General features: G+C 38.3%; 1 protein-coding gene across 4 annotated transcripts in view; it reads right to left on the reverse strand.

Moving 5' to 3' along the window:
- Positions 1-6,296: 6,296 nt before the first annotated feature.
- The window catches only part of TECPR2 (tectonin beta-propeller repeat containing 2), a 42,432-nt gene continuing 20,770 nt past the window's right edge, over positions 6,297-27,958 (reverse strand). For 2 of the 4 annotated variants that reach the window (XM_085061326.1, XM_085061327.1), the window contains 7 exons: positions 26,932-27,172; positions 26,086-26,175; positions 25,005-25,238; positions 21,371-21,519; positions 9,896-10,037; positions 8,797-8,946; positions 6,297-8,546 (listed from right to left, as the gene is read on the reverse strand). In XM_085061326.1, the coding sequence (XP_084917452.1) occupies positions 8,389-8,546; positions 8,797-8,946; positions 9,896-10,037; positions 21,371-21,519; positions 25,005-25,238; positions 26,086-26,175; positions 26,932-27,172 (1,164 nt within the window). In that variant the 3' untranslated portion in view covers positions 6,297-8,388. Of the gene's footprint in view, positions 8,547-8,796; positions 8,947-9,895; positions 10,038-16,682; positions 16,778-21,370; positions 21,520-25,004; positions 25,239-26,085; positions 26,176-26,931; positions 27,173-27,958 lie in introns of those variants that run through there. The other 2 variants (XM_085061328.1, XM_085061329.1) reach the window with 2 other exon arrangements.

The following is a 27,958-nucleotide window of genomic DNA, read 5'->3' on the forward strand; positions in this document are numbered from 1 at the left end:
ATGTTTCATGGAATGGAACAGCCACCATTTCCTGACAATAGTACAACCTAATAAGTCTCAGGGTAAGGAAAAGCTTCCTGCCATTGAGCCTGTTTCTTCTTTCTTCATTCATCTTCCACAGGTCAGAATTATTCTCTTCAACATTCCCTGAAACCATCACTTTACTTCTACTCACCCTAGCAACCATAGATTAAGGTAAGTTCTTTCACTTCCATCCCTACTCCCCTCCCCAAGGGGGAGCATTATTCCTGCTCATACTGATTTTTTCAGAATGTCTTTTCTGAAATTCAGGTGCTTCCAGCTGTTTGCAGTAACCTATATGTGAACACGTCAATATCAGAGGGGAAAAAAGCTACATTAGCACTGTGCAATGCAAAAGACTTCACCCCAAACCAGGAACAAACTGCAAATATTACACAAAAGCTTCTACCATGGGCCTCCTGAGACTTGACTATCTTTTGAAAGTACATGCTCCTATTTCCCAACCAGTGGCACAGAATCACTTCCACAGATACCCCTTACTTATGTGGACTACGGCAGAGACACTGGGATAAAGAGAGGGAAAAAAAAAGATGGTTCCTTCCCCAAGTGTCATCCATGTTAAAATTTTATGAGTCACTGCCAAAGAAGAAAGAGTATCACATTATAGATAGAAGATGCATTTATTTTGCAAAATCACTTGCTTGGGATGGCTTCCAAAAACATCTTACTCGTCTGAACAAAAGCACAGTTGCCTCCAGAGACATTACATGGCAAAGCTGTAGGTCCTACTAATAATATTCCTGAAGCCTATCCAGGGTCCATTGTTGTGAAAGCTTTGCCATATAGGACTAAATATGAAAGACAAGCATTCCAGTATTCCCTACTTCCCTGGCTGTGTTTTCACAAAATATTTTTCCAAAATAGTAAATTAAAAAATTTTTTTGTTTTTCCCCTATTCAGCATGGTTATAAGTGTGACCAGTGTTTCCTGAGCTTAACATGACAAGTGAATTCAGATACTCTAAATCTGCTATTGGGGAAGCAGCTAAATATAAGTCAAGAGATCAATTGTGCTAATAAAAATAAACTCAGATTTATGGGGTTTTTTTGGGGCAAAAGCAACATACATATTCCCACTGCAGCAGTGTTTCTGGAGCAGTGATTCTCAAAAGATGCTTCATCAGGCACTGCCAAGTGGACCACATTTGTTTACAGAAGAGTACAACTTCTCTGGTGCTTTCTATTAAAAACTAGATGGAAAAAGTGCAGGAGAATCTTCAAGGAAGTTTTACTGGTGACCGAGGTCAACCTGCTCAAGAATTTGGCTATAGCTATTTTAAATCTACTCATCCTGTACAAGCTGTACTTGTAAAACTAAAGAGATCAGTAACAAAAGGTGAGAATCTTGAATGCAAAATGCAAACAGGATAATAATATGCAAATTATCTGGGTGAGAGGCCTAATTGTTGGGTCCATTAGACACTTCAGGATTTTAAAATTACCCATCTCAAGCTGAAAGCCACTGTCACTCTTTAATGTTCTAAAATAATTGTGATTAGATAGATAGATAGATAGATAGACAGATAGATAAAGGGCTGTGCTGCTCCCCTCTATGCTAACTTTAAAATTAATAACTGCATGACGTTTGGTGAAATTCACCCTGAAGAGAACACAAAGTTTCGTTCAAAGTAACTGATCATGGATGCAATTTGTGTCTCTGTTGTGCTGATGTGTTCCACCTTGGCTGACTTCAGGAACTCCAGCAGGGAATCCCAGACCTACAGCAAGAATCCTTAGAGACTGACCTCAGAAACCACCCATTTGTCCAGATCTGCAAAAGATTCCTGTTATCTCCCACAGAGCCTGGCAAAACTCAACAGGCAGGGATCCTGTGCAGGTGATGAGCCTGTCCATGCTGCCCAGAACAAATGTGCTAAGGGAGACACTGAAGTCTGGGCTCTTGGCAGTACAGTGCTGCAGAGACAACGTTATTCTTTAGGTCCCTGAAGCTGACAGCAAGACAGATGCCACCTGCTTCTAAAAGTGGCTTTGAGAAATCACTGGCTGTATGATTGCGACACTCAGGGATTGAATGGAGCAAAGCCTTTTAAGTGAAAGCTGAGCTCACCTTGCTTGGTATGCTTTGAAAACTCACCTGAAAAGATATGGCATCTCTCACCCATAAAAAAACCCAAAAAATCAAACATCTGTTACCTTCTATCTCAAAAGTCTTCTATTAAAATCAGGTTTAAGAAGTCACTATATTGCAAGCAGCCAGCAATGGTGAAAAACATGCCGTAAAGGACTAAGGACGAGGTTGAAGTTGACACAAAAACCTGCTCCTTTAAGCTCTGCTTTTTTTTTAAAACTGAAGTAGAAGGAGCTGATTCACTACCCCCCTGGACCTCAACTCCCATCCTACAGCAATTAGAAATGGCAAAATGGGGAGGACGGAAAGAAGGTGCCATACAAAACACTCAGTTGCCTGTGTTTTCCTCAAAGGATTTGCTCTATATAGGCATCATGCAAATGCATGAAAAGACAAGAGAAAGATCTCTCCACTAAGCAAAAACAGTATGAAAAGCCATCAGCAGGCCTTAAAAGCAAGGAGGTTCATCTCCCCAATGTATCCATTCCTAGTATGGACAAACAAGCATTTCAGATATTTTTGCTGTGGTTTTAAACAGGCCTCATGTTGACAGTATTTTAAGTAGCCAGCTAATTAGACCTGAAGCCCAACAGATCTCCTACACAAGCACCTATGGCATCAACGTTAATATTTAACAAGGTCAGCATTATTATTACAGCAATTAGGAAGAGAACCAACAGTGCTAAACATGTTATTTCAAAGTGTTACACTGATCGTTTACCATGTTCTCCTTAACTTCAAAGGTCTGACTTTCACCACAGCACCATGGACCAAAGTGCAAGCCCATTGCTTCACATGTTTCTATTCCCAATTTGGAGCGCTGGGTGCGGCTCACGGAAGGAACAGACCTTAGCCCATCTGCTGAGGCACAGAACGGATTTAGCAAGAGAAGCGTGGGAGCTGAGCAAGTAAAATCTCAGTCATTCTAGCAATTACCCTACTTACTTTGCACTTCCCATGATCAGCTGGCTGGTCTGTTCTCTAGAACAACCAGGGATTGTGGGGTTTCTTGCTGGCAGTTGCAGTTTTTTCCCTGCAGCTCAAGCAAATTCATTCTCTGTGGTACATCCCCCTGCTCTGCAGCGAGGCACATGTGCCAGGAATTCTGCTGGGGGCTTCCCTGGAACTTTCCTCCCAGCCTTGTACTTTTTTTCTGGGAGCGATCTAGTCAGCTTGATCTTTCACCTGACCCTGCAGGGCTTAGCTTAAACTCATCCAGCCCACATTTAGGGAAAAATATAGCTGCCTGACAGCCTCAGCAAGGAGTCATCTGTTGAGTATTCTCATTTCATGCTCTAAGAGATGTTAACACCTGTGTCACTTCTCCATTCCATACACAAGATACCTCTGCACACCCTTAACAGCAGAGAGCTCTTGGCAAAGGCTCCCCACACTGATTAGACAGCAGGTCCACTGAATACAAATAAAGCACACAGTCACTTGTGCAAACCCAGGATGGTGAGTCCAGGATGTTAATACAATTCTGTGCACATCTTTGGGTACATTTTCTCTGGATATGAGATTCAAAACACAAGTGTTGTAAATTGAAGTCTCCTTCCTTTATCTGCTCTAAGCGTATCTCAGCTGAGGTTATGAGAAAAGTGTATTAAAATAGGAAAACAAGTCAGTGGTTTCTCCTGTATCAGAAATAGCAAATAATGTTGGATAGATTAATCTGTAACTGCAGCTCCACTCAGTGCTGTTCAGCTGTGTACTATTCAATGCCTCTATCAGAATCACAGGCTATAAAAATCCCTGCATTTAGAAATAATTTCTGAGGGCCAAAATGGAAAGGGCATTTTTCAGTTTAGAGGATTTAGTACTTTTTGGTATTTTATTATCATTACTAACTTTTACAGAATAGAAATCAAAGCTTTTATATATGTGCATATATATACATATACACACACGTATATAAAAAGTCCACCATCCATAAGAACATAAAGATTTTCAAACAAATCTTTACTTTTTCTACGCTTTTTTCCTCCACTAGCATGAAGCAAGATTTTAACCTTATGGCTAATATAACAATTTGATCGATGTATTTAAATAAATTTTAAGTCAGGTAGACTCAAAGACCAAAGAAATTATCATGGTAATTTTACCCAGCTTCTAGTGTGATACCAGCCACAGAATACTCTAAAACATTTCCTGCATTGACCCCAAACCTCATTTCCCATCTTGATTTCAAGCTGTGAGAAATGCATAACTGATAAACCTAGGTATTGCTATTCAGCAGACTCGGGAGATAATTTCATTTAACATGACATTTTAATCTTTATTGGTGGAGCTCTGGTTGTAGTAATTCACAAAAGATAGTGACTGCAACTCAACTTTCACTTTCCAGTAATTCAAAGCTAGTTCTCTATATTACGATGTGTGAGTGATTATTTTTAACTACAATAACTCATTATCAAACAATCGGGGTGATCTACTTTGTTTGGCAAGGCATCCATCAGCTTTCTCTGCTGGCTACTTGCCACCATAACACTATTTCCAACATGTAACTTTTGCTTTCAAGAATGCTGCAAGAGGAATAAAACTTGGATCTCACATTTTATAACAGGAAATCCTCAATCCAGTCTTACCTCTCTACTCCTGACAGTAGGGATGGGAAGTAGCCAGGGCCAGTTAATGTAAAAACTGGAGACCTGAGAACTTACACCAAGGTAATGAGGACAACTCCATACCTTCACAATTAATTTGTGCTTCACTAATTGCTAATTAACCAGGCAAAGCCATAGGCATACAAACACTTAAATTTCAAGAAGCCTTTATACTCAGAACAGCATTTACTGAAAAGGTGTATCAAGGTTGTTCCTTGAAAACTATCCAGAACTCACAGGAACAACCAGCAACAGCTCACTCATTAAAGGGTGTTTTAATAGAAAAGCAAAAATATAAACCAGAATGTCACACAAGTCTGAAATAACCCACAAGTGTCTTTGAAATGCTTGGCAGAACTCATCTATTGAAAAGTAATGTAGAGGAGTTATGGGGTTCTGATGTTCACAAGTGTGTGGGAAGAAGGGGGATTCTGGTCCACTCCATCAGACACTCTTTGAACAGGTAACAAAGGCTGAAGAAACTTTGTACCTGCACAATAAAGCTATGTTTAGACAATGACCCAAGTTCACAATGAAGGGCTTCTCCTTGTAATTTTCTTAGTAGTAGGAGCAATGTTTCTTATCAACAGTTTTATTATCTTACTTAAACAATTAATGCATTTTCTTTTACACTCATTAGTGAAAGATTTTCTCTGTACCATTTAGCATGCTACTATTTGTTTTTATTGCTGTTAGACAAAACCAAGAGTTTCTCATCTATCTAGAATGGCTGTTTCACAACAACTCATCCAGTCATCTTCCTGATGCTGTGACACAAGGATTACTCCTGCATAAGAGTAAGGAGCCAGTGCTGTAAGGAGAGTACTGTTTCCCTGCAGGAGTCAGGGAAGCAGCTGAACCAGTTTGTCAAGATAAAAGCGATGATAATTAGCAAGGACACTGCCATCTGAATCTGAACAGAATTCCTGGGGCTGGAAGTGTGTTTAAGAGTCAGAAGGCTCATTAATCACTGCTATGTTTTCTTGTGTGAAGTTACCCAGGTCCCAACTCAGCCAGGAAACAGCTCTCTCCTTAGGGAAGCGAAGCCAAGGTGTTCTGTTTTAAGCCCCAGCTGCAGTTCCAGAAAAATGCCAGAAACACAGGAAGTGCTCAGATAATGCAAAATTCAAGGAAGGGTGCAGTTACAGCACACGTGGTACATTCACCATTTTCTAGCTGGAACCACAAATGTGTATTTTTCACTGAGAGCTAAAATATTCAACGTGCAAATTTTGTTCAGCATGTAAGGAAAGGAATTTGCTTACTCCTATTACAGCAAGACTATCTTAAAATGGAGGCAACAAGCTTAATATTGAGATAGGAGACATGTTTAATTGTCCTTGCTTGGAAGATGAACATTTTGCTGGCTTGACACCAGTCACAATTAAAAAAAATATATAATAAACTTCATAGTATCCAGGTCCTTACATTGTCATTACCAGGTTGTCTGGGGCAATATTAGGCAGGGATTTCATAAGCACAGTCTTTCACAACAAGACAATTGCCAGACATAGTGAACTCTCTTGTAAATCATACAACAGATGAGTCTTACCACGGCAATTTATTTCTTAAAAATCTAATTTATTGCACTTGTCTTAAAGCACAAACAAAACCAAAAACCTAAATACAGAAATAAAAGTAAAAAAATCCCATCCTAATTTCATTGGAACTACCCTAAAAAGTAGTCTGTAAGAGCTCTTGACACCAATTTAATATTAACGATCATAGCAAGAACAGTATTATACAGTAAATAAACAACTAGCAAGCTCAAACCATTACTAAGATGACCTTGAAAAATGTAATACAAAAGTGTCACTATTAAATAATGCCATTGTACTCAAGCATCTGGTGCTTGGAGGGCACAGAGAAGTACTCATGTCCTTTCTCCAAAGTGATTAACTCAGAGTTGCCACAAGATACTTTTAAGCTGAATTTCAGCTTCTTTGGGGTCCTCAAGACACCAAGCAATGCTTGCATTAAACAGACTGGGTTACTTCACAAGCTGATTCCATTACCATCCACTTCTAGACAGGCTAAAAGAATCCCTCTGGGGTAATCTCTGTATAGAGATGAGATGAGATAGCAAAGAAGCAAATATATCATCTGTAAAAGGGAAATAAATCTGTCCTTCCTGTACGACTGAGATTGGACTGAGAACTGACAGCCAGTATCACAAGTGCTACCAAAAACCAGAACATAACTTGGTTCTCTCTCCACCAGTTCACATTCTCACCCTGCACCATGTTTGTTCCAAGTTTAGTGCAGTACATGCATGAACTATACTGAAAGAGAACAGAGGTTAAAAAAAAAAAAACACATCCTTTTCCATATGTGTTAAGTTCTGAAAACAGAAACATCCCCACTTTTCAACTCTTGGCCTTTCCTGAAGCTGGCTCTTTTACAGTATTGGTTAGCAGCTGCATAAAACATTCTGATGATTTATAAGCTTAGAATAAACATAAAATTACTCCTCTGCCTACATACTGAACTCAGGTTCTCTCATCTATAGTTCTATTGCTTAAAAAAGATGAGGTATCTTGCAAAGAAGATTTAGTATAAAGAAAAATAAACTGCAATGATTAACTTAGGTTACTTCTCAGTTCATCACATATTCCTGTTGCAACATCTGTTAAGTATAAGACACTTCAAAATTTAGCTAACATAGCTAAAAATCAGAATATTGTTAAGTATTTTCTCACAATATCACAATTTTTAATGGGATATATAGGTAATTCTATCAATTACCATTTTATTTCTTAATACATCTAAGTTTGGTACTCAAAACAATATGAGTCCAAATGTTAAAGCACTGGCTGGAGGCACAAATACAGCACAACAGGAATTATGAAAGCTGCCTTGTACATTCCTGCTTTGTACTACAAACCCAACAGGCAACCTCTCCCTATTCCAAACTGGGACTCCCCCCCAAAACTCTCTCAGCTTCCTGATGGCTATGGAAATGGGCAAAAGTCCCCCTGATATTAGGTGTAATCTAAACTTCTGCCTTGTGAATGAAGCCAAATTATGAACAAAATTTCTGGAAATGGAAGGTTAGTATAGCCTTGCAATTATTTATATGAAAATGGATCAAACTAAGCTCATTTCAACACCAATACTGTGTAATCATGATGTTCTCAGATCTTACTAAGAAACACTTCACCATATTTTCTTCCATGCTGCAAGGAAAAATAATTCTAAATATATGTACAACAGTCAGGGAGTGATCCCATCAGTATGGTATGGAGTTCCAAGTACAAGAAGAAACTGAGAAATGCTTAATGTTTCCGCTGTAGAGAAATATTTAATGCAACAGAATTCCTTCTCAAAATCAGTACATTAGTGTGCATGCTGTCGTGAAGTACTCACATTCATTGCTAGTAAGGTTAGCTTAAGAGTTATATTTCCAAAGGAGCTTCTACAGTAGTACGGTATAACAATTGCAGTATGCCACACCTAAAGAGTCTCCCAAAAAATTATGTAACAAAACATCAGAACTCACAGCTTGGGGGCTATTTAACAGCTCAGTTTTCCAATACAAAAGTGCTAATATCATAGGTCCAATATGAGTGGCTTTTAGATCCTATATTCTGTACATACATTACAGAAATTCTGTCCTCTGGTTTTTTTCACTGCTTCAAAAGCTTGACAGACTTCATATGACTTCCCATTCATCTTCAAAATCATCAGGGTGAAGCAGAACAGAGGTGTCATTATTTTTCTGCAAACTATGGGAATGGCTAAAGGTCTTAGTGAGGCGCTGGAGTAGAGATCCTGAAGTACTGATCGCCCACAGTTCATCTAGAGGGGTCACTGCAAAGCATAAATTACCATCTTTTAATTACAGTAGCAGGTTCCAATTCTAAACATTGAATAAATAATATTTGGATCTGTTTTCCCAATTATACCCAGAAAAGGTTTTTACTAATGTGATAAAAGCACCCTTATTGAAACACAGGGCGTGCAGCTCTCCCTGCATATGGTCAGCTTGAACACCATCAGGCAGAAATCAAAGCAGACATCACAACAGTTTTGGACAGACAGTCATGCAGAACCAACTTGCCTGTTAAACGTGAAACATTTCCAGGAATCTTCTTCCAGTAGTCTCCAGCAGGATTCTTGTCAGTGACGCCGTAGCGACGAGCAACATCTCCGTTGGGGCAGCGTGCCCACACAGTCCTGGTGCTCAGAGCCAGCTGGCAGGCCTGCAGACCTACAGGGAATTGGACATGAGCAGCGAACAATCAGCCTTTCCTAGACACTAAATACACTCGCAGAAAGTACATTAAGAGCAGACATCAAGACTGCAATAGTTTTTATATATTCTTACATGAAGACTGGTGAACAAAAACATCTTTTTAAGAGGGATCTATTGACCCTACGGGTTAGCCCACCATGGATACAGTTTGTAATGTGGCCACAGCCACAAAAAACATCCAATTACAGGACATTCATAACATGCTTTTGGAGCCTCCACTGTATGTGAATACCACATGGGGAATAAGCCAACAATTACAATCTTAATTTGTCTAAAAATGGTTAATATTATGGACATTTTGGACTTTCCCCCCTTCTTCACAAGTACTCTGCAATTAAGTGCCATGGGTTAATGCAGTGACAAATCTATAAAATGCAGGCAGCATCAATGAGCAGTTATGTAGAAAGAAACAAAATTTAGTTTTATTTAAAGGCAAGGCAAAATTGTAATTACCTAATCCACAAGATATCCAGCACACAGGATTAGTAGAAAGATGTGCAAAATAGCATTAGGTTTTTGTCACCCACATCTAGACAGAAACCTCATTTGATATCACAATTAAATACGAAACCCCACAATACAATAGTCTCCTACAGCTTAGGAATCTTGATTTAGTTTTAACTGAAAGGGAACTGCACCACTTACTAAGTCAGCGGCAGCAGCCTGAAATAACACAACATAAATTCATAAAAAAACATTTTATTTCTCCCAGTTAGCTACTCAGTGTTTTTAAGTAAAACCAAGGTCATCTTTATAAGATAACCCTTATCAAACACTTGATTGCAAAAAAAATAAAATATTTAAGCATTACTATCCAATTTAAAAAGCAACAAGAAAAAAAAAATAAAACTAAACCACTAAGAAAGTGGCAGAAACAACAAGGAACTGATGTATTAATTTTTACCTGGTACATGTTCCCAGTCAGTGCCTACAGGCATTTCATCTGTAATTCCAACTCGTACATGGACATTCCATTTGCTATCAATTGCCCACAACATCTGATCATTTGGACTTGAATGAATGCTGACCAAGTTGATTCCTACTGGCTATAAAAATTAAGCACAGTATTTAAACTTTGTACTACTGTATCTTTGTACTATTGTAGCACTTGTTTTTCATAGAAGTACACAAGAGAAGTAAAATATTTACCACATACTAAAGACAGGGAGAAATGTTAACTCAGATTTTATGTGCTATTGTACAAAATTATCCATTTTCCAAAAAGTCAATCCCTTTGTAAGTATAAAAGGAATATGAATGAATGTATCATTACTGATAACGATATTCATACATAATGTTCAGCATTCAAGTCTAATAATGTTAATGTTTGCTTAACCACTGCTGTTCCAATCAGACACAGTTTCAATTGCAAGTTGCAAAAGGGAACTCTTCCAATGAAATGCACAAAATGCAGTATTTTCCTCTTGCCTTACAGAAAGTTTTCCTAACATTACTAAATCTGCATTTTATTTCTAAGCATATTCTAAAGCAGCACATTTTTATGGTCTCCTCTTTGCAATGAAATTATGATCTGCCTTCTTGCCTGTACTCCATTCTACAGGAATACAGCCATGGAACTCACTGCAAAGCCCTGCAGTACTGGAGCAGCCACACCTGCAGGAGAGGATCCACAACACTACCTGCTGGCAAACACAAGTGAAACACACTTCCCATTCTGCTCCCAGGCATGTCTTTACTCCACCTGCTTCTACAGAGATTTGCCTTAACTACTGCTCAAAATCAGTGGTACTGACATCATAACAATCGTGATTTTGTTGCAAAATACATCAGCCAACAGGTTGGATGATTGCAAATATCCTGCAAAACATGCACTTTAATTAAAGATATAAATTTTTTTTTAAGTTTTTCTCCACACCAGCCTAATAAAGGCACTGCAGAAGACAGTATGATGTCTGAAATACCTCATCACCTCACAAAGCAGCACTGCATTCCCTGCTTTAGCCTCATGGGCATAAGCTGAATTTCCAGAGTGCTAAACAGAAGAGCAAATAGCTCTTTCTATGTATAAACCTAGGGATAAAGAAGCATGATCTGCATGTATATATAAGCACACAACCCAGTCCCAGGTGGGCCTTCTGTGTACATAACAATTACCCGCCTGGGTTTCGCCTTTAAAATTCTGGTGCTGACTTGGGTCTGGCCAAGCTACAACCATGTCTGACTTGCATCATCAAATCAATCCTGTCTATTCAGGTTTCAAGGCCTTGGAAAGACTATCCTTTCATGTTTTTCCTCTCATTAAGTATTTGCCCTCTGTTCGAAGCTTGAGGCTGGTAGAGGCTTGATCAAGTGTTTACCTGTGGTCACAGAAAATTCACAAGTGGCTGCAGTTTGAACCCTTACAAATTGAGCCACTAATTGTCTTGAAAAGCACTAACTAAATAGAATATATAGCTGCTTAGCTACTTTCAGATTGGTATTAAACTACTGTATTAAAAAAAACAACCTCAACCAATCAAAAAAAAATCCCCAACCCCACAACAACAAACTACACCAAAAAACCTCCAAATGTCCAAAACTAACCAACCCACCGAATGCTCAAACTACACTAAAAACAAAACACCCCAAAGCTCCACACAATTTCCCCATTTGGAGTTTCTGCCCCTTTGCTGCAAGTTTTCCTTACTCCTGACCCTGTTTCCATTTCTCCCCTCCATTTTTTATTTGCTTCTTTCTACAGCTGCCTTGGCTCTCACTTTCCACTTCTCCCTGCTCATCTCCCCACACTCCTGTCATGGGGAAGTGCCTCACCACTGTGCAGCTTCCAGCTCCATCTCACATCCCTCTCCAGAGTTTACTCTTGCAGTCCCATGTTTTCACATACAGGAGCTGAGCAATTATTAGCTTGTGCAGGCTGAAGTACTGCATAAGGAGACCCTTGCCTTCCATATTTTTTTTTAATATTTTATTTTTTTAAATTCCACTTACTTCCTTCTTACCTCATTCTTCTGAACAGCCACCTCTCCCCCAGATCCAGGACTTTCTGCCACCTTCCCCCATCTCCTCCACACCACAGACTGACAGTGTGTCTGCCTGTGCTCTGCAATACACTTCATGTTCCAACCAGAGTCCTTCACAAACTGTGCCTGACACCTCAGTGGGACTTTTGCTGCTGAACTGTTGGGATTTGTGCACCTTGCTCCCCACTCTTGTATGTCACAATACCATGTCTTTCTTACACTGTCTTTTGTCTAGAAAAGCATTCTCAGAGAGAGCTGGAGGAGTATTTCCATCAAAAAACACTGAGTGTTTACACCTAGTACCCAAGCCTGTGCATTAACTACAGATTGACAGGTAGTGGAGGCTAAGAAAAGCAGATAAAACACCCCAACGGAGTGCCAGGAAAGGAGTTGCATGAATCCCAGCTGAATTGCTCCTGATACCACTGCAAGCTCAAGTGTAATCAAAGCAATTACTTCTACCCTATTCTGCAGCACCTACACATCTAAGAAACAAATGAATATGATCAAATTCAAAGTAATGTGTTTACAAGCTTGGTAAATACTCTTCTTATTCTTGGCTTTTCTAAGTGAGCTCATTTCCTCCTTAAGTTTCCCTACCTCTCTCGGTATTTTATTTCCAGCTTTTCTTCCTTCTTCAGGCTACTTAGCCTGGTAACCTCACATCAATAAAACAATCTTCTTACTCACTCCTACTGCAAAGGATCCAGGCAATTCACCTCCACCTCCCAGCTTTCTGCTGTGGAACAGCCAGTAAAGGACACAGCTGACAGGACACATAGCAACATCATTATACACAGCAGCTTTTGGCACAAACCAGGGACAAGACACTGGAAACAAATATAGGCAATTCTTAGAGCCTGTTGCAAAGGTTTGACCTCTGGGTTATTTTTTACCCAGAAAGCAGCCATGTACATCAAGAAGGTTGTTGTTCTTTAAGGTAACTCTCATGGTTACCACAGTTACGTGGATAAAATTAATTTTAAATTTTCTTGACATAATATACCATTTTCTTGGAACAATCATGCCGATACTATCTCAGCTATCTCCCATTTTCGCTAAGTTTTAATTACCAAAAGCATGCTTTAAGTATTATATAATCTATATAACAAGAAAATCTCTACAGTTGCAGTTAAAGGTTAAATAGAGTTCTCTCACAGCACTAAAGAGAGTTGTCTGTGCAAATTCATAAACCTGCTGATAACATTTCAGAGACTGATAACCATGAAAATTAATAAATTATTTCAGCATAGCCCTTACTCAGCTGGCTTAAATTCCAACAGCATTCATGAGATTTATATACCTTGACTGTGAAACGTGTCCTATTTGTAATTTACTGGAGAATTTGGAATTTTAAAGAACCTTGCAGCAGTGTCTCAGGCTTCCTCCTCTGACGCTGACACACCAAACTCTGTTTACACATTCATCCACAATATTCATCACTGCGGGAGATCAACTTGTCATGGATCATTAATGCATCCTCTGTTACTTGATAAAAAATAGTGGAACACTGTTTTCCTTTTACTTGGGGTCCCAAAAATTTCTAAACTCTAAAAACCCCAGAAGTCTGCCTGTTTCAGCCAAGAACAGAATGCAGATTGCCCATCCTCTGGTCTTGTGCCTTGGCTACAAACACTCTAGTCACTGTCTTTTTACATGAAGGATCTCCCATTACAACCACGGACTGCAACACTACTAACTAAGTCATTCTCAACATTAAAACAATATACTAAGAGCTGTGGATATATTTGTTGTCTGCTACAAATAGAAAGAACAAAAAAGAGCGTGCCACATGTCTGTTGAGAAAATAGTGTTGATAAAATAAAGTAAACTTGAAGGAATGGATATAACTGGCAAATTGTTAAACAATATCAAGAAACAATGTCTATGCTAAACATATTTAAATAATCAAATTATCCATTACCTTTATAATTCTGTGCAAGTTATTTCCTTTCTTTCCGTAAACCACAGAGGAAAAATTTCAGTGTAAGAATTTAATTTAAACAATAGTATCAAACAAAATCCAAAGCAGAAACTAAGACGTTTCCTACCCACTCTTCCCTACATACTACTCAAACATTTTGTCTTATTGGTCCTAGCTGAACTCAAATGGTTAAAGTTCCTTGTCAAGGAAGAAAGGACAAACACACGCACACAAAAAAGGGACCAGAACATTTTCCACGTCACTTTTCAGGAGCACAGAGTCCATGTACCAGCAAACCTCCACTATCTCTGTTCTGCTGCAAATATCCAGGATAAGGAAGACTAAACATAACATTATCAGCCTGCCCATGCCCAATCCTTTTCATAACAGGCTGGTGGCTACATTCAGCACAAATGTTCTCCTTGCCTTCAAATGACAAATCAGCAATACCTTCAGCTGATTCAGGCTAGGCTGTAAGAAGGTCACATCAGAGATACTTCTCACACTCTTGAGCATGATGTGTGTAATCAGACTAATCTGACTATTTTCATGACTAACAGCATCCAGACCCTCTTAATGGGGACAATAAACAAAGAATGCAACTTAGAGAGACTCTCTCCCAACACAGCCCTATTTATATGTTATTTTCTGAGGTTCATTTAAATAAAGGTTATAAAGCTCTTTCAGCATTAGCTTGCTAAATTAAGTGCTGCTTTTTTTCTCTGCAGAGAAGTTCAAGGCAATATATGGGAGCAGGAAAGATGAATCTGTTTGATCTTCCTTGATGTGTTCTTCAGTAAAGCTGGCATTAAATTGTCAGAAAAACTTAACTATTTGTTGTCTGTAAAACTGGAGCATTATTTTCCTCAGAAGCCTTAGAACAACAGGACCCTTTCCCCCACTTTCTGCCTTTAGTAAATAAAAGGGACAAAGGCATTACTTGGGTATTTCCAAACAAGGAGGTATCTACTGTGCTGTGACTAGCTCAATCTGGAAGACTAAGCAAAGCCAAGGAGTAAATTCCTTGACCTCTCCCCTCTGTTAGCATTAAATTTTTAATTCCAACATTTTTCTTGCAGAAACATGGGAAAGACAACAACATATGGTATCAAATCATAGAAAAGACCAAACCAAACCCATTCAATTTTTCAACATGTTCTCATCAGAACCACAAAATACTTTAAAAATATTTAGTACAACTGTCCCTTAGATGCAATTAAAAAAAAAAGAAATAATTTAAATTTCATGTAACCACTTTAGAGACCATACAAACTCCAGGCCTACTCAGGTTTGCCCAACTGTCTTTTGGTCTTCTGTTTTATAACTAAGATTATAAATTTTAATGTAGGAGATAAGCTCTCGGTAATTACCACTAACATACTGAAGAACTGAACTATTAGGAGAATAACAATTTTTTACAGAAATGTGTGTTAAGTAAACACTACATGCAAATTCCCATGAAACAGAATGCAATTTAGCAGTAGGTAATAAAAACCTTGTATAAGCAAAGCTCTGAGCAATCAGTGATTCTGGGTTTTTTTATGAACACACTTTTAACAAGCATCAACAAAACACCCTCTCATGCAGCCTATGCCAGTAAAGTGCACCTCTTTAGTTTTTGAAACTTAAATGCCTTACCAAGGAAAGCAAACCACTTTTTGGGATATCAGCTGTGACCAATAACACAGAACTTTTGTGTAGTATGTCAGGGGAGGTGGCAGAGGGAAACACCTCCAGGCAGGAAAGACACAACCCAGCTCTGGGAAGGCAACTGACTGCTAGGTTGGTCTGCAAAGAGAGGTGGTTGGCACCTTGTCGGCTCACAGCATCATCAGAAAGAAGGGAGATAGTAATACTTTATAGGGAGGGGCCTTCAAGCTCCTAATTCAAGGTCAAAGGGTCTGATGTGTCCAGCAGATATCCCACAGTGTCTCCTTACTCTGTGCAACCACAGCTTGTACTGGCTAAATCGTGATGTGCATCCTCTACCTGTGAGTTTTTATACCATGGTGCTTTTATTTTTAAATAGAATAACTCTAAAAAACTCTCAAAACTTAATGATAGTTGTAGTTACTTTACTTGCCTAACTGAATGTCGAATATATTTCTTCACCTCTTTGAAAAATAATTAAATATCTAATTCTGTGTTAACTAACCAAAATATGGGAATACTAGAAGAGCTGCAGATGTTAAGTAGTTTCAAGTAATGAACAAAATGAAGCATGAAAACTGCACGTTCTCTTTCCCACAACTGTTGTTTCAGCCAGCCTTGTCAAAAAGCAAATGCACCACCTTGAGATCACATTTCAGAAGGACACAGGAGGATTGCCCACTGAATTTTCTGGGTGTATCCCATTGTGAGCACTTCCCCTGACCTGCAGCTTCTGGTGCAGATAACAACTGCTATCTCCTGTGACAGGCTGCACACACACTTTACTGAACACAGCGATAGCAGTGCCTTAAAACAAGTACCAGAAGGCTAAAACTCCAAAGCAGAAAAATACAGTGAAATATAGTGACAGCAGTTTTCTTAACTAGCAACAAAGAGGAAGATAATAAGCACTACACTCAGCAATGGAATTGGTGTGAGGCAGCTTCAGAACAAATGCTGGAATTGCATTTTTTCAGCCTCTAGAAGCACCTTTTACGTAACTTACAATTACTTAAGACAGGCATGCCTGTGAAGAATAGCACAGACTTGAACTTAAACATTATGGCATTCTAAATCAGCTAAACAAGAGACACAGCTGCAGGAGTTTTGATCTCCTACACTTATTTGCAACCCACCTCGACACAGCTGCTCTCACTGCTGCCAAACAGCTTTTCTCTACATCATCTTGAAAAGTGCAGTCCTCCAGGAAAATCCTCTCCCTATTGAATGTCTTCAGAGGCCAAACATCAGTGAAGATATATAGAACAGACTAGTTAGTCTGGTCTAGAGATAATCAGGTCTAATGAGTGTATTACTTCTCCATCCTAAGCAGACTTGGGCTAATAAAGTCTGAATCTCATCTTAGCACTCCAAAGCAGAACTCATGGCAACTCAGAGAATGTCTGTGCAATGGCTGAGTAATGCAAGCTAGTCTGTGCTAGTGAAAACCACTGGAAAGAACAGGCATGTGGATATCGCATTGGAAAGAACCGAGATTTCCATGACAAGCTCAAAAGTGGCATAGATGGTTCTGAAGTAAAAGTTACAAAGCATCTTCAACAGAAAAAATTCCTTCCCCTCTAAAGATTCAATCCTTGAAGATCATTTCAAACAAACCCTTCCTACATTTCAGCTTAATGGCAAAATCTGATCTTGAGGACTGCTCTCCACTTCCTCCTTTAAGTACCACTTAATGAAAAGCTGGCCTTAACAATAACAGAAATCTTACTGAGAAATGAAAAAGCAAGGAGATGCAGAAGAAGAAAGTCCCCAGATCCACATTCAGTGTTCTGTAAGGTAAGCAGAATTTTATTTAAATCAAGGAAATGAAACAAAGATGATGAGAACCATTTCTAACAAGTCACCACTCATCTGTAAGGCATAACCAACCTCCTAACCTTTTCTTGACATATGTTCAATATAAGGTATTGAAAAGAAGTTAAATCTATCCTGTATTGCTTTTTCACAATTACAGATACTTTGCCTAAATTTCAAATGGTATTTTAAAACATTCATTTGTTTTATAGTTTTAATAATTTCTGAATGACTGTGAAAGCATGAACTGCCTTAATTTAGTGTTTTTTGAAGGCTGTGTGTAAGAAATAAATAGTTCCTTCTATATCAGTAAAAACTTCTACTACCTGTAAGAATTTCTCTTACCTATGATATCACGCTTAGAGACACAATTTCCAGGTTGTTTATGGGAAGAGCAGTAAATCAAAAGTTTTTCTAATCTGAAATGTACATACCACAGGTGACAATTTTATGGCAAATTAATTTAAGCAGTGCTCATCTGCTGAGACCCTGGGAACTACAAATGATCAACTAAAGCTTTATGCAGTAGCCAAACATTTCCTTAAATAAACCCCCTGTACTCCACAGTTCGGACAAGCTATGTGGATATTTTAACAGACTTCTGGATTTAATAAAATCACTTTTTCAATTCTATTCTCCATGAAATTTGTTTACAAATTAACAAAGAGCAGCAATTAAACAAGTGACAAAATGTCTCTATTTTTAAAGTAACACTGATTATTTACAATGAATAGATGATTAGTCACTCATTACAAATATTTGTTCTGTTTCCTTTAATTTTGTCAGATGAAGTTGTTTAGCTGATAGATGCCTTAATGTAAATCTGAGAAGGTGGTTTTTAAGGCTAGTTTTTAAATTGTACTTGTGGGAAGTTAAGAGTTTCTAAAGACCAGATTTTGTCTCAGCATCTTTTTCAGAAGGTGCCAGAAATCAAAGCTGAAATGTTCAAAGAATTATTTTCAAACAGCTCAACTTGGGAGGACCTTTTAAAGCAATTTAAACACTTCTACCTATAGATGAAGCTCTACTCTTTAATAACCTAAATTAGTCTTACAGTCTATACTAATTTTCTATTTTTAATTATTTTTACTTTAGGCCAAAAATCTGAAAAGCATTAAATCGCAATAAATATACACATTTATAAAAAGATACTCTATATTATCTACATAAATCATATTTATATTTCCTGCTCTTTTAATTAAATTTTTTATGTATATAAAAATATATATGTATATTGAGCTATGCTACTGCAGATAATAGTTTTATCCTGCATACTAACAATAGAATGGAAAAACATTTTCTATTTCTTGGTCTAAAAGAATTTGATCAAAGCATTTTGGTCAGTTTTGTCAATGTCCTTGAAGCAGCTTCCAAAAGGTGCTTAACTACATAATTATTTTTACTGCCAAGACTGCAGAACCAAATTGATGAAGCACAGAAAACATCTATATATAAACTACTACTGCTCAAGATACTCTAATGATGTCAACCACTTCTGAAGTATTAGATAAAATAAAAAAGGAGGGCAGAAAACATATAATGTTATTCTTCATCTCAAGAGATGCTGCAGTAAGGAGGTACAGAGGGAAGAGTAACAAACAAGAATGGGTTTAGCCTTGATTTAAGAAAAAATACAGCATCACAGAGCCAAAGACTGAACTTAAATTACATTCACTCATTTTTGCATGAGTAAAATCTCACCAAAACTGCAGTGTCTGAGTATCTTTGTGAAGTTGTGCAAAGATGGATGCTGTGCAACTGCAGCACTCCTTTAAGGAGAAGTGACACCACAAAAGCAGAGTCTGCAGCTGCTCACAAGCTGCTCATGAGTCATGAGATCTGGGACAGGCAAGTCATATTGGCTCTGACATTTACTAGGGAATGAAATATCCATAGTTGGTTTTAAATTACATTATTTGAGAGTGCTCCTGTACTTAAAGCAAGTGAAAAGCAATTTTGATTTCCTCCTTCAAAGAGAAAATGGCTGAATCATTCAGAAATACTTCTTACAATATTTCTGTTGTTCTGAACATAACAGTAAAGCAGCACAAACTGTGTCAAAGTCAATTAAGGGACAGATAACAGCAAGGTGCTCCTAATAAGCAAGTATTGTTCACTGAATAGTTCACTATTCAGACATCACGTTATGTTTATTTTCCAAATACTAAGTTAGAATTTGGAAATATTTTTAAAGGTCACATAGTTTCTTATTTTGCATTAAGCCTCTGTAAAAGCATGAATGGCTGCTCCTTTAATGACTTGTTTTAACATGTTGGAATTGTCTCAAAACAAGCATGTAACCCATGCGTTTTCATTTTCTCTGCAAGCAATGCTTGAATTCTTGCCCTTTCTTATTGATTCATTAAATTTGCCATGTCAGGAGCTGGCAAGATAACAGGAGAGAGAATGACACTGCTCTGGGAATCAGAAGGTTATAATTTTTGGAAGGCAACATCATCCAGCTTTGTTGATAAGATAATGGGAAATAATTTGATTTTCAACCTTGTCTACTTTCTACATACAGAAGTCACTGCCAAATCATGAGCCACAGCAAATCTCAATTCTTGTAAACACCTTTGTATTGAGTAGTTTAATCTACTTCAGTGGAGGAGTAGAGAATCACTTAGTACAGAGAAAAAAGTATCAGCATAGAGAAACAGCTTTTTTGGGTATTCTCCTGTGATAGATCTTTGGTAAAAGATACTTTTAATTCTCTGTCTCTTGGCAAACTCAGTTTAAATGGAATGTTTCTTCCCTTCCTTTTTAAGAATACTGCCTTTATGGGAGATGTCATCACTGACACCTCCAGTCTCCTCTTCCTGCTGCCCTACCCCCTTGTTAGCAGGGTTTACATCACAAAGTCCCACCTGCAGCACACCAAGGATGAGCACTGTAACCAAGTCCTTTTTGCAAGGGGTATTGGCACCTATTTTACCAGTCTGCCCTGCTATTCTGCCAAACAAGGCACTATTTCTCTGGGACCACATTCCCAGTACAGAATTAGTCATTGAACCAGTGCTGTGCTAATTGATGGGAATCATATCTGCAGTTTTCATTTCCCTGTTCCCTTGCCCTTCTTTGCTGTTACACCCTGAGATACACAGGAGCCAACAACTGGCTGATGAGAGATAAGCAGAACTAAAAGCAAATGATGTAAAAACCAAATAAACTACTGCAACTCCACTGCCACAGATTTACTTCTGTTTCTTAATGTGTACTTTCAAAAGTACCACACATTTCAAAATCTTTAAAAGAAATGCTGTAACATCAAAATGTCAATCAAATATGCAAACACATCCAGTGCTACTGTGCTAGATCAGCAGACAGTTCAGTTCAGTTCAAGCAATTTCGTGCCAAGGAGTAAAGAATGAAATCAGCAGTCAGAGGTCAGCTCCATTACAGCAGTCCCAAGCCATGACACAGAAATTACTCCCATTTCATAGATTAACTTGCAAAGTATTAGAACAGCAATGAAAGCAAGCACTGTGGTTTAAGGACAGATTAAAAAGACCCAAAAACCAAGCAACAAACATACACTGGAGAAATAGATTTTGTCAGTTCTCTACATTTTGGAAATATGCCCCCAGGGTACTTTAGGAGGCTTCTTTCAACTCAGATCCTCCCAGCTGGCAGGTGGAAAGGATATAGTTTGCCCATTCTGGGAAGAGCTGCATTTGTACTGCATGCTTACAAACCACTGGAGGTAAGTCCCTAAATTCAGGCACAGCACCCTAGCAATCCCAGACTCACAAGGGTGAGGACAAAGGAAGAGGAAGGCAGCCACTTCAGCACCATGCCACTTGAGCAGTCTTCCCACACAGTCTGCTCTGTGCTGTTTGCCCATCCAGCCCCTTCCAGAGCACACAGCAGGTACTCAGGGCATAGCTCAATGCTACACTCTACTACAAAACCTGGCTCAACTGTTTTCCATGAATTCTAAAATTACTGTTTTATTGTTTAGCATAGAGCTAAACCACCAGGTTACAAAGAATTGTAATCAACATTTTACCTGTATAGGTGGCTCAATCATTATCCACGCAGGAAGCATCAGACTTGGGTTAAGAGGTTGAGTTCCTACACGGAAATAAATGCCACCATTGGTGTCACAGGCCCAAACATGCTGATTTCCACAGGTCAAGCTGATCAGCTTTACACCACCTAATAACAAAGAAAGTATTAGCAACCTGGCATTTTCCTTTCCAATTCAGCTAATAATCAGAACTTGTATTTAGACTTCATTGTATTAAACAAGCTTTAAACACAGTCACATAAAAATGATTAGAAGTTAATACAACTTGTGAGAGGAAAAAAAAATTGCTGGATACAATGAACAAAACCAACAGGTAGCACATACGTGAGAAATTTCTCTTCTAAATCTAAAAATAAATGCTTTAATCATAGGAGGCTGCAATTTTTAAAGCACATTATAAATACACTATTAAAATAATCAAATTCAAGCAGGGAACCATTCAGTGACAAACGTTATCGGTGGTTAGACAAACTTTCACATGACCTAACATGAACTCTTCTCTGCAGCTGGCCTTGCTTGGAGACTTTTAAAGGTGTTGATCTGCTAATACAGTCTGTGAAGAACATTCCTAACACCACCAGCATTTCAAAAACATGAGCATATGGGTTATGCATTTCAGTTTTAACATATCAGTGTCACATCTGTAAATAAAGGAACTGATCTTCAAATGGATTTATATTTACCACTGTACATATTTATTACAACAATCTCAAACATGCAGCAGTGTTTTAATCATGTCAGCACCATGAAAACAAAGCTGCCAAATAAGTATGTGTTGGAATTTTGGAATGGTTTGTGTTAGGGTTTAGACTAGATTCCTGCAAAGACAGTAGAGATGCATACCTGCTATTTTAGACTAAAAAGAACTGTTAGTTAACCATCTACTGAAACTCTTACTCTTTCCCATTCATTTTAAAATAGCCATGTGATGTAATGTATCTAACATTTGATTTCCTTTTTTCACCCCATGCCGGACAAAACAAAGCTAAGTAATGGAAAACAAGTTCCAAAGAAAGAGAGACACAAGCAGTACAGATCCACTACAGAAGGAATGCTCTGGTCAGACTCCAAACTAAAGGCTCTAAAAATAGGCCTTGCTGGTTAATTGAACATGCTAGTGCTGTTTGGGATATCCCATTCTTGGTAACAGTTCTGTCTTCAGGGATGTGAAATCTGGCAACAAATCCTTGTAAAGTGCAACAGAAACAGTATTCCTTAAAGAGGGGTGTGGAATTTTGTTCCACAGAGTGTAAATTCAAAGGATTTATTTCTGCAGAAGGCAATATTCCCAATTGCTAGGGCTTGCTGGGCAAAAGAACAGGAAACAACAGGACAACACAGCTTTATCTTTTAATTATCTGTAACAGTAAGCATATCCCATTAACCAAAATTATTTAACTTTCTGAATCACAGAAATACAAATCAACCAATCTCATCCCCAAATTTCCTCTAACCCTACAGCTTCATATAAAAAACAAAATGACAAACAAAAACTTCCACTGCTTGGGATGGGAACATCTATAGCAACTTTCTTTTGCAGACAGAGGCTTGACTTTCAGCTGCAAAGCCAAAATCTTACTTAAAACCTCATTATTCCTTCTAATAAAATATGACTCGAAGTAATGGCTTTGTCACATGATACCTCAGCTGTCAAAGTGTTCTGATCCAGACAAGCATCAGGCATTTAAACATGGAATCACATATCACCTACTCAGCATAGTTGATATTATTTATGTCTACAGTACAATTTGATATTCAGAAACACAGCCCTTATGTAAATGTTTTGGGGTTTCTCCCTCCTCCCACTTACTGTTTGTATCTTAGGAGAAGGTCATGCTAACTACATTCACCTACTGTTTTAGAGCAAGCAGCATGAACTGGAAGCATTGTTTATTGTTAAAACCTAAAGGTCATTTTACTGTGTTTAGAAACCTTGATAGTGATAGTGGAACTCTAACCAAAATAATTTACTACGTGCTACTCCCAGTATATAATGTAAAAGGCAAGACACTACCAACATAATATGAATATTTCAACCTTAATGCTGGCAAACCCCATCACTTCCATACAGAATTCTGAATTGCATTTTACAGGAAGTTGCTCCCACCCTGCCATGCCCTCCCCAGTTACAGTACTAGTGTTTCTGGAGTAAACTTAAACATACACCAGAACAGTAACAATAGTTCTCCAATTTCTTCAGCCCTATTAGAACAAATAAAGGCTCTTCTATATCTTATAGCCATGGATATGCACCTGTTAAGCAGTGATCTACCATATGCAATTAATTCTAGGAAAAATGCCTAAAACATTTTCACATTTCAGTGCAAACCCACAGTGACAGGTACAGCAGAGTGTTTGAGTATTTCCTGACCCCAGATCTCTGCTATGCCACCACCATGTGCCACAGAGCTGACAGGAACAGCTGAATGTAAAGGTTGAACTGAACTGCTGAAGTTCACAGGCCAGGTATTACAGTCATCTAACACCAATTGCACTGATTTCCTGTATGAATTCTTTCGAGATTTTCAGACAATGGCCAAAAGTTTTTTATTTTTTCAGTTGAACAGTTACCATCTAAACTGCTGGAAAGCAGTGGTTCATGAGAAGAGTTTCAAACCACACTGAGGAACATGAGGAAGACAGAGTGGACAAATCTATCCTGTAGGTCAGTAAAAGGCATCAAGCAGTGTTTAAACTGTGGTATAATGAGTGATTTGGGACCAATTCATCAGGTACCAAAATGCCAGCTGTGTCTGCCTTTCCTTAAACCTGAAGTCAAAATTGTTTGTCTGTTCTCAGACCAGTCATGAACATTGCCATCAAAAATTGAAAAATTGCAAAACAGTTGAATTATTTTTAAAATTGTGAGAGGATGGTGCATAGTCTCAATTTCCTTTATCTTCACCTGAAACAGGAATTCAGATTAGCATGAAGGTAAGAATGTTTTAACAGTGAGACTATTAAAGAAATTAATCTGATTCAAATGTTACTGATGAAGTTGGCAAATAACCTGATTATCCCAGAGCCAAACTCCAAACTGGGACTACATTTCAGTGATCAAATCATGGTCAACCACCGAAGCAAATGAAAAGAGCAGTTAACCAGCATCACATTCTAAGCATTATGCTGAATTATTACATCACTATAAACCTGAACATGAGTGTTATCAGCTGCATCACTCATGAATGGTGCAACTCCTGGAGCATAATTTTTCCGTGGCAGGAAGCTTTGATGACTCTGCTAAAAATGTATTTAACCACAAAATTCAGGGCTTTTTGCCCCAGACCAGGTGATTATGGCTGAAATGAGTTACAAGAGCCAACCTAGTTAAAGCTGCTGGAAACCCTGCACAGCACCATGTGAGGCTGAGCCACCTCAGACTGACCAGCCACATGGTGCACTGAACACAAACAAAATATCTTGCACACAGGAAACTTGTGTTCAGGAAAAGGCTAAACAGAACACTCTTCAAAAGCCACAGTTCCTGATGTTTTACAGTCATCTGCCAATCAGTAGTAAATGTTATATTCTACATCAGTAAACTAGAAGATACTTCTGGAAAACATAGCATGCTAAGAGTTAAGAGACAGTCTACTCAATAAAAATATCATACCTAGCTGGGAAAGATCCAGTTTTGTCCAATGCATCCCTGTTGGGCAGCTGGAGGAAAGTGTTCTGATAAATATCTGCCCGAGACTATCCAATCCCCAGATGGCATCCTGGCAGGCAGAGTAGTGCACCATTTCAGCCTCTGGTGGCAGCTGCACCGTAGAAGGACGAAAATGAGGATTCTGATCACTGACACAAAACAGATCCTTGTTGCTTTGGCACAGCCACAAGAAGCTTCCTATGGAAAGGACACTTCTGTTATTAAAATAATTCCTAATCCACACTGAGAAAGCTTACACATCTACCTTTTATGAAAACAATGATCAGTACATTTGAAGGCAAAACTAAAGCTTCTTGGCTGTACTCATAGGTTAAGGCTTTGAAGTACAAATACACATCCTAAGCCCTTATTTAGACACTTAAATACTCCTTTTCTCAAATAAAGGAAGTAGTAAGTGATCTCATTTGAAGAAATGTTTCATTTGAAGAATGTAATAGAGAGAAGACACACGCAATAGTGCACTATCACCTCCCTTTATTCTTTTGCTCTTTTTTATCCTTGATAATAGCCTTTGAAAAGCAGCATTCTTTTTCAGCTCTAAATCACATTTTTGCCACTAAAGCCAGTGTACTTAGATAATGCAATTGCAAACTATTGTAACCAGCAGTTCAGTTCCCTCACGTAGTCTTACTTTTACCAATAATGGGCAATTTTGCTGCAGTGACTGCACTGACAGGAGAAGCACTTGGTTAGTTACAGGCACTCCAGCAAAGCTTGCTCCTACACTTCCATTACAAATTCTGGCAATTCATGCTTTGGCAGTTTGGGAAGTTGGTGCTCCTGAGAACTACCCATTTCTATGTTGGATGCCACTCCCCACTGAAAGTGAAAGTGAATAATATGTTATTTTAATCTCCAGTAGTTTTATAGACGTATTTCCACCCTACTTCAAATAGTTTGCATGCCAGCAAATAGAAAAGACAACCAAAATCTGAAATAATTCACGATATTTAGTTACTTACACCAGCAATTCCACTCTAGTTAAAAATCAGATATTATATGTCTGCACAGTTGATTTACCAACCTTCTTTAGATGAAGCTGTGGAAGCCAACACAAAAATCCATTTTGTGGCAGAAGCAGTACCACGAGGCACAATATTATTCCAGTATGTGCCTTGAAAGAAAGAACAGAGTGGTATTAGTAGGAAACTTTGTTTTCTATTAAAAATTGTTATTTAAAATATAAAATAAATTCTATTGCAATCAATTATTAAATATATTTTAGACAAGATTTTCTAAGAAATTCTTTCAAGAAACTGTTGGGGGAAGGGGGAAACTTCTTCGTGACACCTACATAAACACACACAGAGAAAACTGGGAATGCAGAAGAGGATAAAGGAGAATAATGGTCTTCAACAGGTGACCAATTTGGTGATGAGGTTAAACAATGTCCTAGATATATTGTTAGTGTTTACCTAAACAAAGAAATGTACCAAATCAATATTCTGTTTTGAGAACTATAGCAAGAAAAATGAAGCAATTTCTTTATTAGTACTGTGAAACCATAACATTAGTGTCTTGCACAGTCACACTGATGGTGACCCAGACTCCACTGTGCAAGATAGAACAGGTTCAACAGCTTAAGACTGCCTTCTTATCCCAGAGAAGAGATACATGTAGGTGTTAAAAGGAGTAACTTGTGAACAGTTCACTGGTTGACAATGACTTTTCCATGGAAGATATTTCCCTTTGAATGAGAAAGTATTTAAGGCCAAATGCCAATAAAAATTTAATTTAATTTTTAAACATGTTAAAGCTGCCCTGACTTGCCATGGGTAGTTTCTGTGGTGACAGAGCTGTAGTTAGTTATTTCCTTCTATTTCCTTAATTTCTTTAACTTACAAAAATTAAGATGCAAAAGCATACCGACCTATTAAGTTTCCCTTTGCTACGTGGAATTCATTTTTGCCTGAAGAGATCCAGACTCCACTGCCATTAACTCCGAGGAGGCTGGGCTGACACTGAAGCTGCTGTGACCAAAATGCCATTCGAAGCTTATCAGCCACCTTCTCCACAGGTGCCTGAGCTGCTGTTGCCACCGTGTGAGTTGCCTGGATTATGGTCTGGAACAGGCTGCACTGGTCAAACACTACATAATCAGTGATGCTTACCTGGGGGAGAAAGAAAAAAAGTGTTCTTGATTGCTTAAGCTTTGGGGTGAACTGCACAATCTTTCACCAGAAGCTTTTTTAGAAACATTTGAATTGTAGGAAGGAGAAAATAAAAATGGTATCTTTTGAGTAACTGTCTTGCTAATAACAAATTACCAATATTAAACGCCATCTTAAAACTCCCTTCTACCCAAAATATCCATTTACAAATCTACTTTTTAAGAAAGCCATATGTTTTAGGACGTCTCCCTCTAAAAACATGTTGAACTCTGCAAACTTAGAGGTGAATTTTCAATTTCCCAGAGGAAGAGAGAAACTTGCGCAGTGCAGCAATTCAAACCATGTGATAAAAACTTGTATGCAATACTCTTTTGCAACTACCTCATGGACATTTTCATTCATAGCACAAAAGGAGGTCTAAATAAGCAATTGCCCAAGTTCTGTCATGGACAACTAGGTTGGCAATACTCTGGGATACTCCTAGTAAGGAAGGAAGGAAATGCCTAAGAGCACAAAAAGAGCAGCAGTTTGCCAATAACCTCAAAGCCAAGTTACTCATGATGCCCATGGGCAAAAAGGCATTATAAATGCAAATAGACCAAAATTCTTGTAACTTAGACAGGCATGTAGACAAATTTTCTGTAAATCTCCTTTTGTACTCCCATCTTCTCTCCCCACCCCTATCTCTGGAGAAAACAAGAAAAGCTGGAGAAACCAGAGTCAGGAATTCTAAATCAATACCAGACAGAACTTGCAGTAACAGAGCTGGTTTCACCCACATGAACT

The sequence above is a fragment of the Lichenostomus cassidix genome, chromosome 5 (genome assembly GCF_008360975.1).
Source record: "Lichenostomus cassidix isolate B80296 chromosome 5, HeHo_3.0, whole genome shotgun sequence".
Taxonomy (NCBI): Eukaryota; Metazoa; Chordata; class Aves; order Passeriformes; family Meliphagidae; genus Lichenostomus; species Lichenostomus cassidix.